At 44.4% G+C, this 15363-nt stretch overlaps 2 protein-coding genes across 2 annotated transcripts in view; one reads left to right on the top strand and one right to left on the bottom strand.

The window, feature by feature from the left end:
* frs2b (fibroblast growth factor receptor substrate 2b) overlaps nucleotides 1–5058 on the bottom strand; it is a 31745-nt gene extending 26687 nt beyond the window's left edge. The window contains exon 1 of the mRNA XM_079603067.1: nucleotides 4584–5058. The gene's annotated coding sequence lies outside the window, so the exon portion shown is untranslated. The remainder of the gene's footprint in view (nucleotides 1–4583) is intronic.
* Nucleotides 5059–11955: 6897 nt separating this feature from the next.
* Nucleotides 11956–15154, top strand: LOC306993790 (uncharacterized protein). Its single transcript, XM_079603864.1, has 2 exons — nucleotides 11956–14887; nucleotides 14941–15154. Exon 1 carries the CDS (start codon nucleotides 11978–11980, stop codon nucleotides 14792–14794), a length of 2817 nt encoding a protein of 938 aa, XP_079459990.1. The 5' UTR covers nucleotides 11956–11977; the 3' UTR covers nucleotides 14795–14887; nucleotides 14941–15154.
* Nucleotides 15155–15363: the final 209 nt, after the last annotated feature.

Genomic DNA, 15363 nt, shown 5'->3' with positions numbered 1-15363 from the left:
CCACTAAAGATTGCTTTATCAATAATCTTCCTAATCAGTTTCATCATCTCAGCATCCCGGATAGCTTAGAAGAACTTGATATTGCAACAAAAACGTTACTCTCTTTTCCAGCACTTTAGTCACAATTGCTCCTTTGCGCTGAAAGAAGATTAAAGGTCCCATGGCATTTGGGTTATTTTATTAGTTTATAATGTGTCCTGGGTTAAAATAGTCATAATTTAGAAATAAAAGGAATTTTCCCCGCCTGATTTTAGCCTCTGATTTGAATGCTCTGTTTGAAGGGGCGTGTCTGCTGAGAGACTTCAGTGTACGGCCACTGCTGTGATTGGCTGACATGCTTGCATATGAAATAGCTACTTATTACATGTGTAACTCTCTCGAATACTTTTACTACAGCTATTATACTTTTTTTCCTATTACAGCTATCGAGATTAACGAATCGTCAGAAGTTTTTAAAGTATTTAGATCTACTCCCATCACATAAAATGTTGCCGTGATGAGCATAGAGCAGATGACAGTCTGTTGATCGCGAGAATGAAGATCATATCATGGCAACGCAGTTTCTGCACTCTCTCTGCTTTCACCAATGCAAACACGATGATGTAAATACAGTAAGAGCTTTGTCGTGCCGTATAACAGCGTCATTGATTTCATAACGAGTTTGGCAAGTGTCCAGATAAACTCGCGCTGTGTGGAAAGATTGTTCTTTGATGATCGCTTTCTGTATAGAATTTATTCACAATTTAAATAAGATAATTTTGAATAAGATAAAAAATGAAATTGATATTTCAGTCACTGGCTTGACTAACTAATGCATAAACAGTATTGAACGATTTTGAGAGAAAGATTACCTGTCTGAACTTGAACAATTACACATCAGAAATTGATGCTTGGCTCGATCGATGTATTTTCAGACGTTCATCGAGGCCAGCTCTGTATTGACCCAAGTTGAGGAAACAGTCGTCGGGGAAATGTTTGCCGCAGACCAGAGATGGGGACTCGAGTTTGAGACTCGGACTCGAGTGCGACTTAAGTCGCACGCACAGTGACTTGAGACTCGATTTGAGACTCGAACTTTCACCTCAAACAGAAGGCACAAAGCCTTTCTTTAAAGTGAATTTCGTTTTGTATTAATTGTATCTTAATTTTAATCAATGTTTCATCAACCAATTGCCTGGATTTAATAAATAAGAAGTAAATATCAGACAATATAAATCACGAGACGGAGGCGCCTGCGCGTGAACTGAAGCGCGTCTCATAAATTAACCGAAACTCAGCATATTATAAGGTAGGCTAGTCTACTTCACAGACCTGAAAAAATATATCTATATTGAAATCAAATGTCTACTTTTAAACAGAACAATTCAAAACGAAAGAAAACAGACTGCTCTCTGCTTATCCGTAGCCTATGAAATGTGCATTTCTCTCTGGCGCATTCACTACTGCGAAGATTGAGAGTCAGCATCGTCAACTTCATCTTTATTAATAAACAATTAAAATGTCTCCTTGCTATATTTTACATATTCATAATCATTGCTTTTGCTGGTTCTTTGACAGCTTTTAGGTGCTTTATCGGCAGCGCCGCCGCCAAACGCGTCACCACCGCATTAAAAACATGATTGCGTGATGAAAACATGATGAAAAACACCACGTGCATAACTGCTTAGAAAGAAAACACAGAACAGAGTAGCCTAATGCGCATATGTCCATCTCGCGAATGTACAGTCTTCTTCATGCCATCATCACCCATTAGCCGCTTTTCCACTGGCCAGCGCGAGCACAGAGGCCGAAACTCCTGTAAAAAATAAATCGCTACAAATATATCAGATGCTACCATTTAGTCTTTATTTACAAACTTGGACACCACACACGCAGCCACGGACAGGTAACTTCTACTTGCATTTTTCATTCGTTAATGTCTCGCTTTTTTTTTTTCTTTTTTTTTTACAAGTAAAACTAAAAGTGTGTTGTAACGCGCAAGCGTTTCTGAACATGTACCGAGTAAAATATTACTGAAAATTGATTAGTAGTAATGCCGGCTTACAGTACTGCGTTACAGCAAAAAGTAATATGTTACTGTATGCATTACTTTTGTAACGCCTTACTCCCAACACTGCATATTACTTTGATCCTTATATATAGCTATGCAGTGTTCTAAGCAGCCTGAATGGGTCGATGTACGAGATGCAACACTTATTTAACCACAAGAGACTTGAGACTTGACTTGGACTCGAGCTCAGAGACTTGAGACTTGACTTGGTCTCTAGCTCAAAGACTTGAGACTTGACTTGGACTCTAGATCAAAGACTTGAGACTTGACTTGGACTCTAGCTCAGAAACTTGTGAGCATCTCTGCCGCAGACATGCAAAACTTTGGGGAGTTGTGTCGGCGCATTTGTAGAGAAAATTTAATTAATCCACTGGTTCTTGGGGCTTGGATAAAGGAACTAAAAAAAAGGCTTCGGTGTTCATTTGTACATCCAAATTATTGAGCAATTATTATGCTTCGCTCGCTCAAAAGCCATGATATCTCTAGTGGACAAACTAAAATTGCGCGCACGCGTTCCTACTCCCTAGCTCATTTTCTCATGGACTGGAAATATTCTCTGGGCGGGCAAAGCAGAGAAAGGGGAGGAAACATTTCTCCTTATAACGTCATAAAGAGGAGATTCAAGATCAGCCCGATTGAGCTTCCACTTTCTCAAAGGCAGAGAAAGAGAGCAAAAGCTTGATTTACACTTTCTAGAAACTTGGGGACCATATACAGGCTAGGGGAACTCATATTAATGTTAAAAAACTTCAGAAAGTGAAAATTTCATGTCATGGGACCTTTAAAGAAAACAGTCCAACGCTGTGGTACGAGCACACCTTGGCCCTTAAGAGAGCAGCCAGAAAAATGGAGCGCAACTGGAAGAAAACAAAACTAGTTTTTTCGCATTTCATGGAAAGAGAGCACGATTGCGTTTTGGCATTTATTTACATGACAACGGTGACAAACTGAAAACTAGCCTATGCCTTTACCTTCTCCATGTAAACAACAAAAACGTGAATATGTGAAACCGGTGATGTCATGTGCATGCGTATTATGTGTTCGCTGGGAGATTTCTTGACAAAGTGACAGCGCCAACTACTGGCCTGGCATGCATAATGCAGCCTTTTGCAGATCCTAGTGAAAGGGGAAGTTGAACACATGAAACACATCTTTTTCTCTCCATTTTGGCCTTAGGTCCACTCCACACTGAAACGGCATTTACAAGAACGAAACTAAGCTTTTTGAAAACGCTCTCCAAAGTGGATATTTAGTCATAAGACGCATATTGTACCAATAGATATTAATGTTTATACCGGTATTGTGCCTGTTATATGCTATTCATTTTCACACAGTTGCTAAAATATGTTACTTTGTATACTTTTTGTATAACAGTCCAGCAAAGATGACAGAAAATGTACTCGCATTTGCTGTCCTGCGGCAAAACATGAGCAGTTGCGTTTTAGACCAAACATAAAAATGGTGACTGAGTGAGACCTGGACACATCAGTGAATGGGGAGTTATTTTGCTAAATAAAATGATCCTGCCAGAAAAATTGTGTGAGAACTTTATGATGTCCGTTACGTCTATATCATCTCAGTGAGCTTTTATGAGGGTTTACACATGCGCAGTGAGGTGAATTTAGCGTTTTCCGGCATTTCAGTGTCAGCATGGACGAGAAACTTTGGGAAAAAGCTTTTTAAAAAAACTAGCGGATGGAGAGCATTTTTGAAACGAAAACGCTGTTTTCAGATGTATGCTAATTATTGTAGACGTAGCCCTAGTTGTAAGTAACCAAGAAAAAAAATAACATTTTCCTTAAACCTTACACACACACATGATCCTACCCATTTTTTCCCCAAACTAAAGGTTTTAAATATATAGGCTATATTAAATATTTAAGTTCAATGGTAATGTTTATTTATTTATAATTAACCAATTATTGTGGAATCACACCACGTGACGTTGCAACCTGAACTAACCCAGTTCATTATCTGATATTTTATTGACCCTGACATGAGTGTCCACAGGGGCTCTCTATCATGACATATTTTCCTGTTTGTTTGTTTTTCTTTCGCATGTTGGTCGCACCACATCAATTGTATTAGGCGGACTGAGGATTTAATTTACATATATGCATTTTATATAAAATATATAAAAATACAATATAAAAAATATATGCTGTAAATACACATACTCCTTATATTAATAAGCAGCACACCTTTTACATTAGCAGGGATAGTTTCAATGCAGGGTTCAATTCAAATGTGTAACTTAAATTTAAACTCATCACGAAATATGTAAGTTACAGCTGAAAATTTATCAACTGACAAGACTCAAAGTGAAAATAACATAAAATACTCATTATTGTTACTCGATTAAATCACAATAAAGCAAATAAAGTTTGTACTGGCACATTTTTGTTGTGCATTTCTTTCACATATTAATTTAATGGATGAATTCCACAGGATTAACGTAGCCCAGCTAACATATACATCTGATAAGATTAGCTAGATAAACATATTCTATTAAATAGATGGGGAAAATACTTACGAGAAGCGTGTGATCAATCGGGATGGGTACTTTTCATCGATTAATATTCCACATATTATCACAGGTTCATAAGTTAACTTTATGAAGAGTAAGGTTAAGAATCATTAGCCAAACTAGCACAAGTCCGCCCGAGCGCCAAAATAATCTCCCCTCTTTCACTCAATAACCACACCTTAACTATATAAAGCACGTTTAACGGCCCGTCGTAGCATATGATAAAGTAAATGTAAAAGTTCGCATTAAGGAGTAAAATCGGAGTTAGGGTTATTTGTAGGCTAATTTTGTTGCTATCTGGGGCCGCTGCAAAATAGTGTGTGCTAGCATTAGCATTTAGCTAGGGGACACTGCGCATGCGCGAGTGTAAGTCATTTTACGTGGGTTACGTTGGGCGTGTGTTGGATGCTCAGCGCAGAATGGGTGGTCTGAGCATAGGTCTGAGTGCCCTAAAAACGAGAAGGTCCTCACTGCAGAACATGAAATCCACTGAACTCCTCCCACTATATATACTTCGCCCCCACGCCCCACCACCAGATGAACCAGCAAGTCAGATTCCCTTGTAAAGTCATTTATAAGTTTAAAATTAGTGCTGCTATAATTTAGTCACTTACAGTTGCATAATAAGTGGAAAAGCACACATATTTTCTACTTGAATTTAAACTTGATTTAATATTAGCCTACTCAAAAGTAGACGCGCCTATAATATTATAATAGGCTATTTGATGTAATATTTGAAATCAAAGTGCATGTGGACTACTGAGGGGTAAAAGATCAGCCAATCAAAGAATACATTTCTTTTTAAGAGATATTTATTCTTGCATGTAACAAGGAACTACATGCTTTTCAGGGAAGATGAAATGTAAGAATTTTTAATCAATCTTTTAGTTTTGGATTATAATTAAACGCTTTTTCCAAATGAAAAAAAAAAAATCACATTCACACAATGTACAAACTACAATGTTTGTAACTTTTTAAACTTCATTAAATAAGATTTGTTTTCAGCAAGTTTGTTTTTCTGTCAAAAGTCAAATCATCTTCATTTATATAGCCTAGCGCTTTTAACAGTGTTGTTTCAAAGCAGCTTTACAGAGATAAACTTATAATTTAAGGAAATGGAGATGGTTTTGGCTTTATAGCGGTTCTTTAATACAATTATTTTCCAGCTAAAGTTAGTTTTGATTGATTCGCTTCCATCGCAACGATCATTTGTTATTAAATTAGGGGCCGCTAAGACGACACCATTCTCTCTACACAGACTTTAAACCATAGACAGTATATAAACTGGACACAGCGACCCCATAGGTTTCAACGGAGAGAAATGAAGTCAATTAGAAGCACTCACTTCCTGATCGCAAGGCGAACTGCGCAGGCTCAAACTGAGCTTGACGACGTAGATGTGACGTGAGCAACCTGTAGGTCTTCTAGTAGCGGTGCCGAGAGAAATCTGAATCATTCCCTTCCGAATCTCGCAGAGACGGAGAGCGTGGGTATTTGCTGTCCATGAGCTAGCAACGGGAGAAACTTTATCACTCTCTATGGGCTTCTCCCTTGACTTTATGCCTCCACGTCCTCCCGATTGCTTGCGAGCTTCTCTGCCTGTCCATACGGTAATTTTTCGTCTTGTGCGACAGAGTCGCGCGGGTATGACGCAATCGTTAGCCTATTTTTACAAAAACTGCTTCTACGGGGCCATAACGTAAGATACAAGGTAATGGAGCCTTTTATACATTTTCGTGTTTCTTTAGAAATAAACAATGGACAAACGGTGTCTTTAAACGCCTCAGATGTAAAGTTATTCGCTGTCAAAGTGACGCCAAAATGAATGGGAGTCAATGGAATGCTAACAGCAGGTGGGGGTCCGCTAGCCAATGGCGGCGCCCAGGTCGGCTTCAATATCTTTCGGAACACTGCCCCCCTGCTTTAAACGCGAACCTGTGAGAAACGCTAGGAACCTGTCGACCAATCAGAATGCAGTGGGAGGAAATCCAACTCCGCCCCTCGGATCTGGATCTAACTCCGCCCCTTGGATCTGGATCCAACTCCGCCCCTTGGATCTTATGTACTGCATTGAGGTGCTACTGCTAAAAACAACAGTTTACAGTGCTATTGTTTGATGTTTTTTGAACGATGGACAGTTTGGGCCTTGTGGACTCAATAAACTCAATTAAAACACGTTAATCTCCACTAGTTTAATTTAAATAGGCTAATCACTAATGTCCAACTGTGCATACATCACAGGGAATTTTTAGTAATTTTCTTGAAACAACAAATGCCATTTACACCATTCAAGTTCTATAGGCCTAAAGGCTGTATCTTGATAACATTCTGTGGTAAACAAAAAAAAAAAAATCATATGGCAGACTCATTTGTCTTTGTAGCATTTTGTATAGGCTAAGGGACAAAACATGTCCTACACAAGCCCTCTTTATGTTAAAAAATAAAGAGATTCGTCAAAATAAAAAAACTTAAAAAGTTACATCTAAAGGAAATCTGGATACTCAGGACATTCATTGCTTTTATTTTTAAATAATTGCTTTATGTGGAAAAATATTCAGTTTTGTCAACTCCATCAGACGTCAAACCATCATGTTTTATGTCTGACAGAGTTGTAAGCAGTTGACAAGTGCTCACAAAACTCTTTATATAGTGATATTTTATATATAAATAAAAACATTTGGTTTAACACTTTATTTTATGCTGACCTAGTTAGTTACACATTACATGTACTTACTATAGATAGTAATAATAGTAAATTAATTATGCATAGTTGCATAACTAGTAACTAGTCCAAACCCTACCCTACCCCAACCACAACTCTATAATAACTCTTAATACATATAGTTAATTAATATTACTCAGTACTTATTTGAGTAAGTACAATGTACTATGTCACCCTAAAAAGGTGTAATTACAATTGTTCTAATGTTGTTTCATGATTTTATTTACATATATATTTAGCCTGATTTGTCTTATGTACGTATATCTTTACTACTGTCACCATGAATTCAAAATTGATAATTCTTATATTTTTTTAATGGAATATTGCAGTTCTTATTATAAATAATTAATTTGTACACATTTTTTACAACCTGTCACTGACATGAGATCACAGCAATAGAAAACCCTGATGTAATGGACTTCATAGAGAGCGAACATATGAACGTAAACCATCAGATGAAGGTTTCTGTTCATTTTTAAAGATATATTTTATTCTTCTTTCCATTTATTTGTTAAAATATTAAAATATCACCTGAACCTTATATCTGATTTACCTAAGAACATTGGTTATATATTGGTTTAATATAAAAAAGGAGGGTAGAGAATTAAGGAATTTAGGAACTGGATTGGTCATAATATCCCAACCTCAAATTTTTTTTAGATAATTTTTCACTTAGCTCCTTTACTAAACACCATTATTACATAATTGAAGACTTTACACTGTTGTTGGATGGATCAAAAACAGCAAGCTTTTTAAAGAGTCAGAAAAACCTGTTCCCTAACACGGTTCATAGACCTTTGTCTACAAATATATCCATTTATAATTGATGTATTATTACTAACAAGCGCAGTTTCTGTGCTATGATGAGGACTTAATCCCGACTGAAATTTTTCATACATATCATTATTATGCAAAAAAAAAAGAGCACAATTGAGCGGACAACAATTTTTTTTGTATTTAAGACATAATTTAAAGATTTGAGATGGGTCTGTAATTTGCTAATTCATTTGGATCTAATTGTGATTTATTTATGAGAGGGATAATAACTGCCAGCTTGAACGAACTTGGAACATTACCAAGAGATAAAGACGAGTTAATAATATTGAGAAAAGGCTCTTCTGCTACAGGTAACCACTCTTTCAGTAATTTAGTGGATATTAGATCTAATAAACATATTGTTGGTTTAGATGCAATGATACGTTTATTTAGCTCTTCCTGTCCTATAGTTGTAAGCACTGCAATTGTTCTTGAGGGGCGATAATTGAGGCTGAATCATAATGTTAGGGGTGAACAGTTATAAGACCCGAGACCAGATATGTAGAAAAGATGACCAGGAGTCGTGAGGTTCAATCAAAAAGATAAAAATTTACTGAAGAATAGTTTGCAGTTTCATCGGTAGAGCGAGCGTCAAAGTCTCACGAGGAGGTCGCAAGCCAACTCTACCTTACACAAAATAATACACCAATTATACCATTTTGCAAGGGCAAGCATCGCATCATCATACATCTGATTGGCTAAGAGAATATAAGACCATAAACAATTTCACACATGTGAGCAGATAGAAGGTGCCTATCGCCATTAGTCAGGATAGCTGTCGCCAATCCTTAGATTTAGGTCAGCGTTAACCTCGCAGGTTAGAGGAGAGCGTCGATGAGGCTGAGCGTTGGGTCCCAAATGCCTACGTAGAAAATCAAACACACACACACATAACACCACCAAATAACATCGCCAAGGCCGAAGAGTGCTTGAGCTTCGTATTATCAGTTAGCCAAAACATAGCTCCCCAGGAAGAAAGGGAGAGAAATTGCATTGCTCTCTAGAGAAAATATATAATTTCACAAGCACAAACGAATATAGAAATGATTATGTGATAATGCATATATATATATTTGATTATTGATTTGTATAAAAGTAATGTAAGCATTCAAAAGGATATGGAATGAAATATATATATAACTGACTGAAGAGACAAGGGTTCTCTTACGTAGAGTTCTCTCGTACTGCGTCGAAAGAACGCTACGGGAAAGATATTTCTTTGTCGAGATTGAAGCCAAAAATTAATCCTTAATTTTGTAATATTGTAAAACGCTTTTCTGAAGCATACAACCTAGGCGGAGCAATACAGCTCACCCATTGGCTGCTCTGCCAGAAAAGCACAGCCTATGCGAGGCCAGGACGCTGACCAATGAGGACGCTTCGCGCCCTTCTGCGTCACCTCCCGCCCAAACAGGCGTGGCCTAGGCCTATAAATACGAGCATAGCTGTCTAACACGCCGATTTTCTTAAATTCAACGAAGCTGCACGCATCGCTGGATTGATTCGAGCCGCCACAGCCGTCTGGATACAAGCACCTCAGCAGGACGAGCCCTTACCTGAAGCCGCTGGTCTTCGCCGCCTTCAGCCGCCGTTCCCTGCTGCGCTTCTCCGGCGTGGATATATCCTTTCAGTTTTGTGTGTGTTTTGTGTGTGTGTTCGCCTACCGCGTCACACGCTTTTTCCTCACAAAAGAGCACGAGCGTCTTTATAAAGATGTCTCGCTTTTCCTGCGGCTCCTGCCGAGCCGCGCTCATCGACGGGGACCACCACGAGTTATGTGTTTCCTGCTTGGGCGAGGAACATGCAGCTATCGCTCTCGGTGATGGCGGCTGCCATCACTGCGACATGATGCCAATCGCGACTCTGCGGACTCGCCTTGCATCTTTCGCCGAAGCTGCTCAACCGCCCCCTGTAGCGCCGCGCCGTAAAAAGCGCCGTGCTCAGCGGGTCCCGGAACCTCCCTCCACGAGGAGCTCGCCGCCGCCGCCGCTAGCTCCTCTCAACGTCTCGCTCGAGTCGCTCACCGACGGACAACAGCCGCAGCACGCCGCTTTGTCCGTTATGGATGACGACCAGCAAGCTGTATCAGAGGGAGATGATGATTGCTGTTCGCTTCTCGCTTCGGAGAGCGAGGGTTGGGCGAGCTCTGTGGACCTCCCCTCCCCCGCTGTTCGAGAGCGCAGAGGAGGGAAGATCAGCATCGAGGCGGAACTGATGCGTCTGCTCACACAGGCCGTGTCGAGCCTCGGCCTCGATTGGTCGACGCCCGAACAACCTGCACTCAACCGGCTGGATGGACGCTTCCTCTCTGGAGACCGCGCTGCGCCCCCCTCCAGACACGCACCGTTTCTTCCTGAGCTTCACGAAGAGGTAGCGAAATCATGGAAGGCGCCATTTTCAGCCAGAGTACGTACTTCTGCCTCGCCAGCATTCTCCGTAGTGGACGGTGCTCGAGACAGAGGCTACCACGCTCTCCCTCCGGTCGAGGAGGCGGTAGCGACTCACCTTTGCCCACCCTCTGCGGGACGGCGGGCTAAGGGAGTCCTACCATCCAAAGCTTGCCGCACGTCTTCAGCTCTGAACGGTCGCGTGTATTCCGCCGCCGGACAAGCTGCATCGGCGCTGCACACCATGGCGGTGCTTCAAATCCACCAGGCCAACCTCCTCTGCAAGCTAGACGAGGAAGGCCCGGGCGCGATCAGTGTTCCGGACTTGCGTAGCGCCACAGACCTAGCTCTTCGCGCTACAAAGTCCGCCGCACACGCCATCGGCAGGATTATGGCCACAGCTACTGTTTCTGAAAGACATTTATGGCTGACTCTCTCTGAAATGGCGGAATCCGAGCGCTCTGCGTTTCTCGACGCCCCCATTTCACCGGCTGGCCTCTTCGGATCCTCCGTGAAGGACTTCGCGGACCGATTCGCCGAGGTACAGAAAACTTCGCAGGCCATGAGACATTTCCTGCCAAAGCGCTCCAGTTCCGCAACAGGCCGCCCTAAACAGCCGCCTGCCCGAACTCAGCAGCGCCCCGCGCCCGCCGCGCCGGCCCAGCAGCAACAGGCCCGAGAGAGACCACGGTCTCGCTCCGCCGGACGCCGCCCGCCACCGCGTGGTCCTCGGCCCAAGATCTCAATCAAGCCCGAGGCCTCGGCGCCATCCTAGCCCTGCTAGGAAAAAGACGGTGTTCGGGTCCCGCTGCGGCCGGACTTCCACCAAAGATTCCCGCTTGTACAGCCCTAAGTTCCGTGTTTGTACCAGTGTACTCAGCAGCCAACAAACCGGCCGTAAAGCCCGTTTGCCTGCACACAAACGCCGTTTTCACGGCGACCCAGATAAATCTAAAAAAGAGTTTAATTTCTGGTGTTCCGGCCAAGGCCGATGGTGTAATGTGTGTAACTGCAATGCCCACCCAGTGCCCATTCATTCACACAAGCACAGCCCCGTTCAACACAGGGTTTGCACACATAAAATCGGCTCACACCGATTGTGCTTTACGTGTAGTGAGCGTGCCCACTGTCCAGTGCCCACAACCACTACACACTGCACGTTCCGCGGTTTCTGTAAAAACGAAACTAACGAACGGTCAGTCAGTACACAAACACAGTGTCCCCGGTGTTATAAATGTGCCCGCCACCAAGCGCCCACGTTTATTCACAAACATAACGAGCCCCGTAGGGCTCGCCCCGCGTGCTCTCTCTCAACTCAGAGAGTCGAGCGCGCGCGGGACGCATACTGTGTTAAACATGTCCCCCGCCTCAGACGCCACGGCGTCCATGTCACAGCACATGGTTGCTCTCGTGTCGCCGCCATTTCGCGACCAGAGCCCAGATTACATTCAACCCCTAGTCACACGTGCAGATGCATGGGAAGGACTACCCGGGGTTTCAGAATGGGTGCTAGAGACTATAAAAAGAGGCTATTCGCTACAGTTTTATCGACGCCCTCCCCGTTTCACGGGAAAAGTCGAAACCACGGTAAAAACAGAAGTAGCACATCTACTTCGAGCCGAAATAGCGAAGCTATTGAGCAAAGGGGCCATAGAGCCTTTATCTCAAGCTCAGAGCGAAGGGGGCCTGTACAGCAGATATTTCCTGGTACCGAAGAAAGACGGGGGTCTCAGACCCATTTTAGATCTAAGGCGTCTGAACAAAACGCTTGCAAAGCGGAAGTTCAGAATGCTCACGACCAGAGGTATCCTCGCGCAAATTCGCCGAGAAGACTGGTTTATGGCAATAGATCTGAAAGACGCGTATTTTCACATACAAATTGCGTCACGTCACAGGCGATTTTTGAGATTCGCCTTCGAGGGCCGGGCATATCAGTACACAGTCCTGCCATTCGGCCTATCCCTAGCACCTCGTACATTTACAGTGTGCATGGACGCGGCGCTGGCACCCCTGAGACTCCGGGGCGTTCGAATTCTGAACTATTTGGACGATTGGCTAATTCTGGCTCAATCGCCGTCAGAACTCGCTCACCACAAGACACTAATACTCGATCACCTCGAGTGCTTAGGTCTGAGGGTCAATTGGGAGAAAAGTTCACTGTTTCCCAGTCAAAGGATCTCCTTTTTAGGACTGGATCTGAACTCACTGTCTATGACAGCACAGCTGTCATCACAGCGCAGGCGAAATACCCTGCAAATGGCGAAATCCTTCCTCAGCGGCCACATAGTGCCACTCAGGAGATTTCAGAAAATGCTGGGCCTCATGGCCTCAGCCTCAACAGTGCTGCAGTTGGGCCTGCTGCGCATGCGCCCACTACAGTTCTGGTTGAGAGCGCGCGTACCGCGCCGAGCATGGCTACACGGTCGCTATCGCCTCAAGGTCACTCAGGAATGCATTTCAGCCCTGACACCATGGAGAGCGTCAGACTGGTACCGGTCAGGTGTAAGCCTGGGGACTTCCTCGAGCCTGAAGGTGGTGTCCACGGACACGTCCACCTCAGGCTGGGGAGCACTGCTCGACGGCAGTCCGCTCTTTGGCCAGTGGTCAGAGCGAGCCGAACTACCGCACATAAACTGCCTGGAAATGATGGCAGTGGACTTTGCGCTGAGGCGCTTCTGTCCCCGGATAAAAGGACACCACGTCCTGGTCCGCTCGGACAACATGTCGGTAGTAGCCTACATAAACCGCCAGGGTGGCGTGAGATCCCGGAACCTATTCAGGTTAGCGGAACGCATACTGGTGTGGGCCCAGCACAACCTGCGCTCGTTAAGAGCAATGCACGTGCCAGGCCACTTGAACGTAGGCCCGGACAGACTCTCACGGAACAACGTTCCCACTGGAGAGTGGTCCCTACACACACAGACAGTGCGTCTGCTGTGGAAAACGTTCGGCAGAGCGGAAATAGACCTGTTTGCAAACCAGGAAAACGCTCATTGCCCAGAATTCTTTTCGAAGAGCACGAACGCGCTGGCCAGAGTCTGGCCCCGCCGCCCGCTCTATGCTTTTCCTCCTGTCTCACTCCTGCCTCAAGTGCTGGAGCGTATCAGGGAGAGCGGATGCTCAGTACTGCTAGTTGCTCCATTCTGGACGAATCAGACCTGGTTCCCAGCTTTGATGCGACTGAAAAGTACTGCCCCGTGGCCGATACCAGTGAGGAGAGACCTCCTCTCACAGGCCAAGGGCTCGATTTTGCATCCTCACCCCGAGCTTTGGTCCCTACACGTATGGGCCATAAACGGGTACCCGCTAACCTCCCAAGAGGAGTGTTAGACACGATCGAACAAGCTAGGGCTCCGTCTACTAGACGGCTCTACGCTTCCAAATGGTCGGTGTTCTCTGGATGGTGTTCAGATCAAGGTCTGTCACCACTTCAGTGTGGAGAACCGGAGATTCTCTCCTTCTTGCAAGAGCTATTGGATAAGGGAAGAACCCCATCCACGCTCAAAGTCTATGTGGCTGCCATATCAGCGTTCGTTAATCCAACGCTTGGCCGTTCACTAGGCAGGAACGACCTGGTGGTCCGCTTCCTGAGAGGCGCCAGGAGGTTAAACCCTCCAAGGCCTCCTTCAGTCCCCGTGTGGGACCTTTCTACAGTGTTGAACGCTATGAAAGGGGCCCCTTTCGAGCCTATTCACTCAGTTGACATGAAACACCTGTCTCTCAAGACCGTGTTTCTTTTGGCTCTCGCTTCAGTGAAGCGTGTGGGAGACTTGCAAGCGCTCTCAGTGAGAGCTTCTTGTATGGAGTTCGGGCCAAACGACTCTATAGTCGTGTTGAAACCGAAGCATGGGTACGTGCCTAAGTCCCTCAACACACCGTTCAGGGCTCAGGTCATCTCCCTGTCGGCCCTGCCGGCCTCAGAGGACGGAAATAGCTCCCTTTGTCCGGTCAGGGCATTAAGAGCTTACGTGTCCCGCTCCGCTGTTTTTCGACAGACGGAGCAGCTCTTCGTTTCGTTCAGCGGGCGCTCCAAGGGACGAGCCGCAACGAAACAGAGTCTGTCTCGATGGGTAGTGGACGCCATTGCGCTAGCCTACGCATCTAGAGGCTTGGAATGCCCTTTGGGCATCAGAGCACATTCCACGAGAGGCATGGCCTCCTCATGGGCTTGGTATAGCGGAATCTCGTTACAAGATATCTGTATGGCGGCAGGCTGGGCCTCCCCGTCTACATTTATTAGGTTCTATAACCTAGAGGTTCCTGCGTTGCAGGCTAAACTGCTCTCGGTCTAGAAGACTATGTATAAGTGTTCCTGCCCCGCACTGCGGCCCAGGTCACTTCAATGGTAATATGTACAAGTGCTCCTGCCCCGCGCTGCGGCCCAGGTCACTTCAATGTCTAATATGTATAAGTGCTCCTGCCCCGCGCTGCGGCCCAGGTCACTTCAATGTTTTAAGCATCACTCACTGACAATGTGTCCCATGAGCATGCTATTACCCCTCATATATATCTATATTTACATATATATGCTATTATGCCTTGAGAGGCACTACTATAAGGGATGATGCTATTTTAGCCGCTCTCCTTATACTTCTTGGGGTAGGCGCTTGTATACCAGGGCGCGCGCGCCCTTAGGTGTCTGTGTCGATCCAAGAACACACACGGCGGTTTGCATAGGGTTCCCGTGGCGTTCTTTCGACGCAGTACGAGAGAACTCTACGTAAGAGAACGTACTCGGTTACTAACGTAACCTCGGTTCTCTCTAGGAGAGGGAACGAGTACTGCGTCTCATGCCGTGCGTGTCCACGCTGCGTCGCTTCATTGACGAAAATCGGCGTGTTAGACAGCTATGCTCGTATTT

Source organism: Phoxinus phoxinus (genome assembly GCF_949152265.1).
Source record: "Phoxinus phoxinus genome assembly, chromosome: 25".
Taxonomy (NCBI): domain Eukaryota; kingdom Metazoa; phylum Chordata; class Actinopteri; order Cypriniformes; family Leuciscidae; genus Phoxinus; species Phoxinus phoxinus.
The sequence above is the reverse complement of the archived record's forward strand: the minus strand, read 5'-3'. Positions and strand labels throughout refer to the sequence as shown.

Bases quoted from the DNA above. Each gene is read 5' to 3' on its own strand.
- LOC306993790 (XM_079603864.1), top strand. From the start codon at position 11,978: ATGGGAAGGACTACCCGGGGTTTCAGAATGGGTGCTAGAGACTATAAA.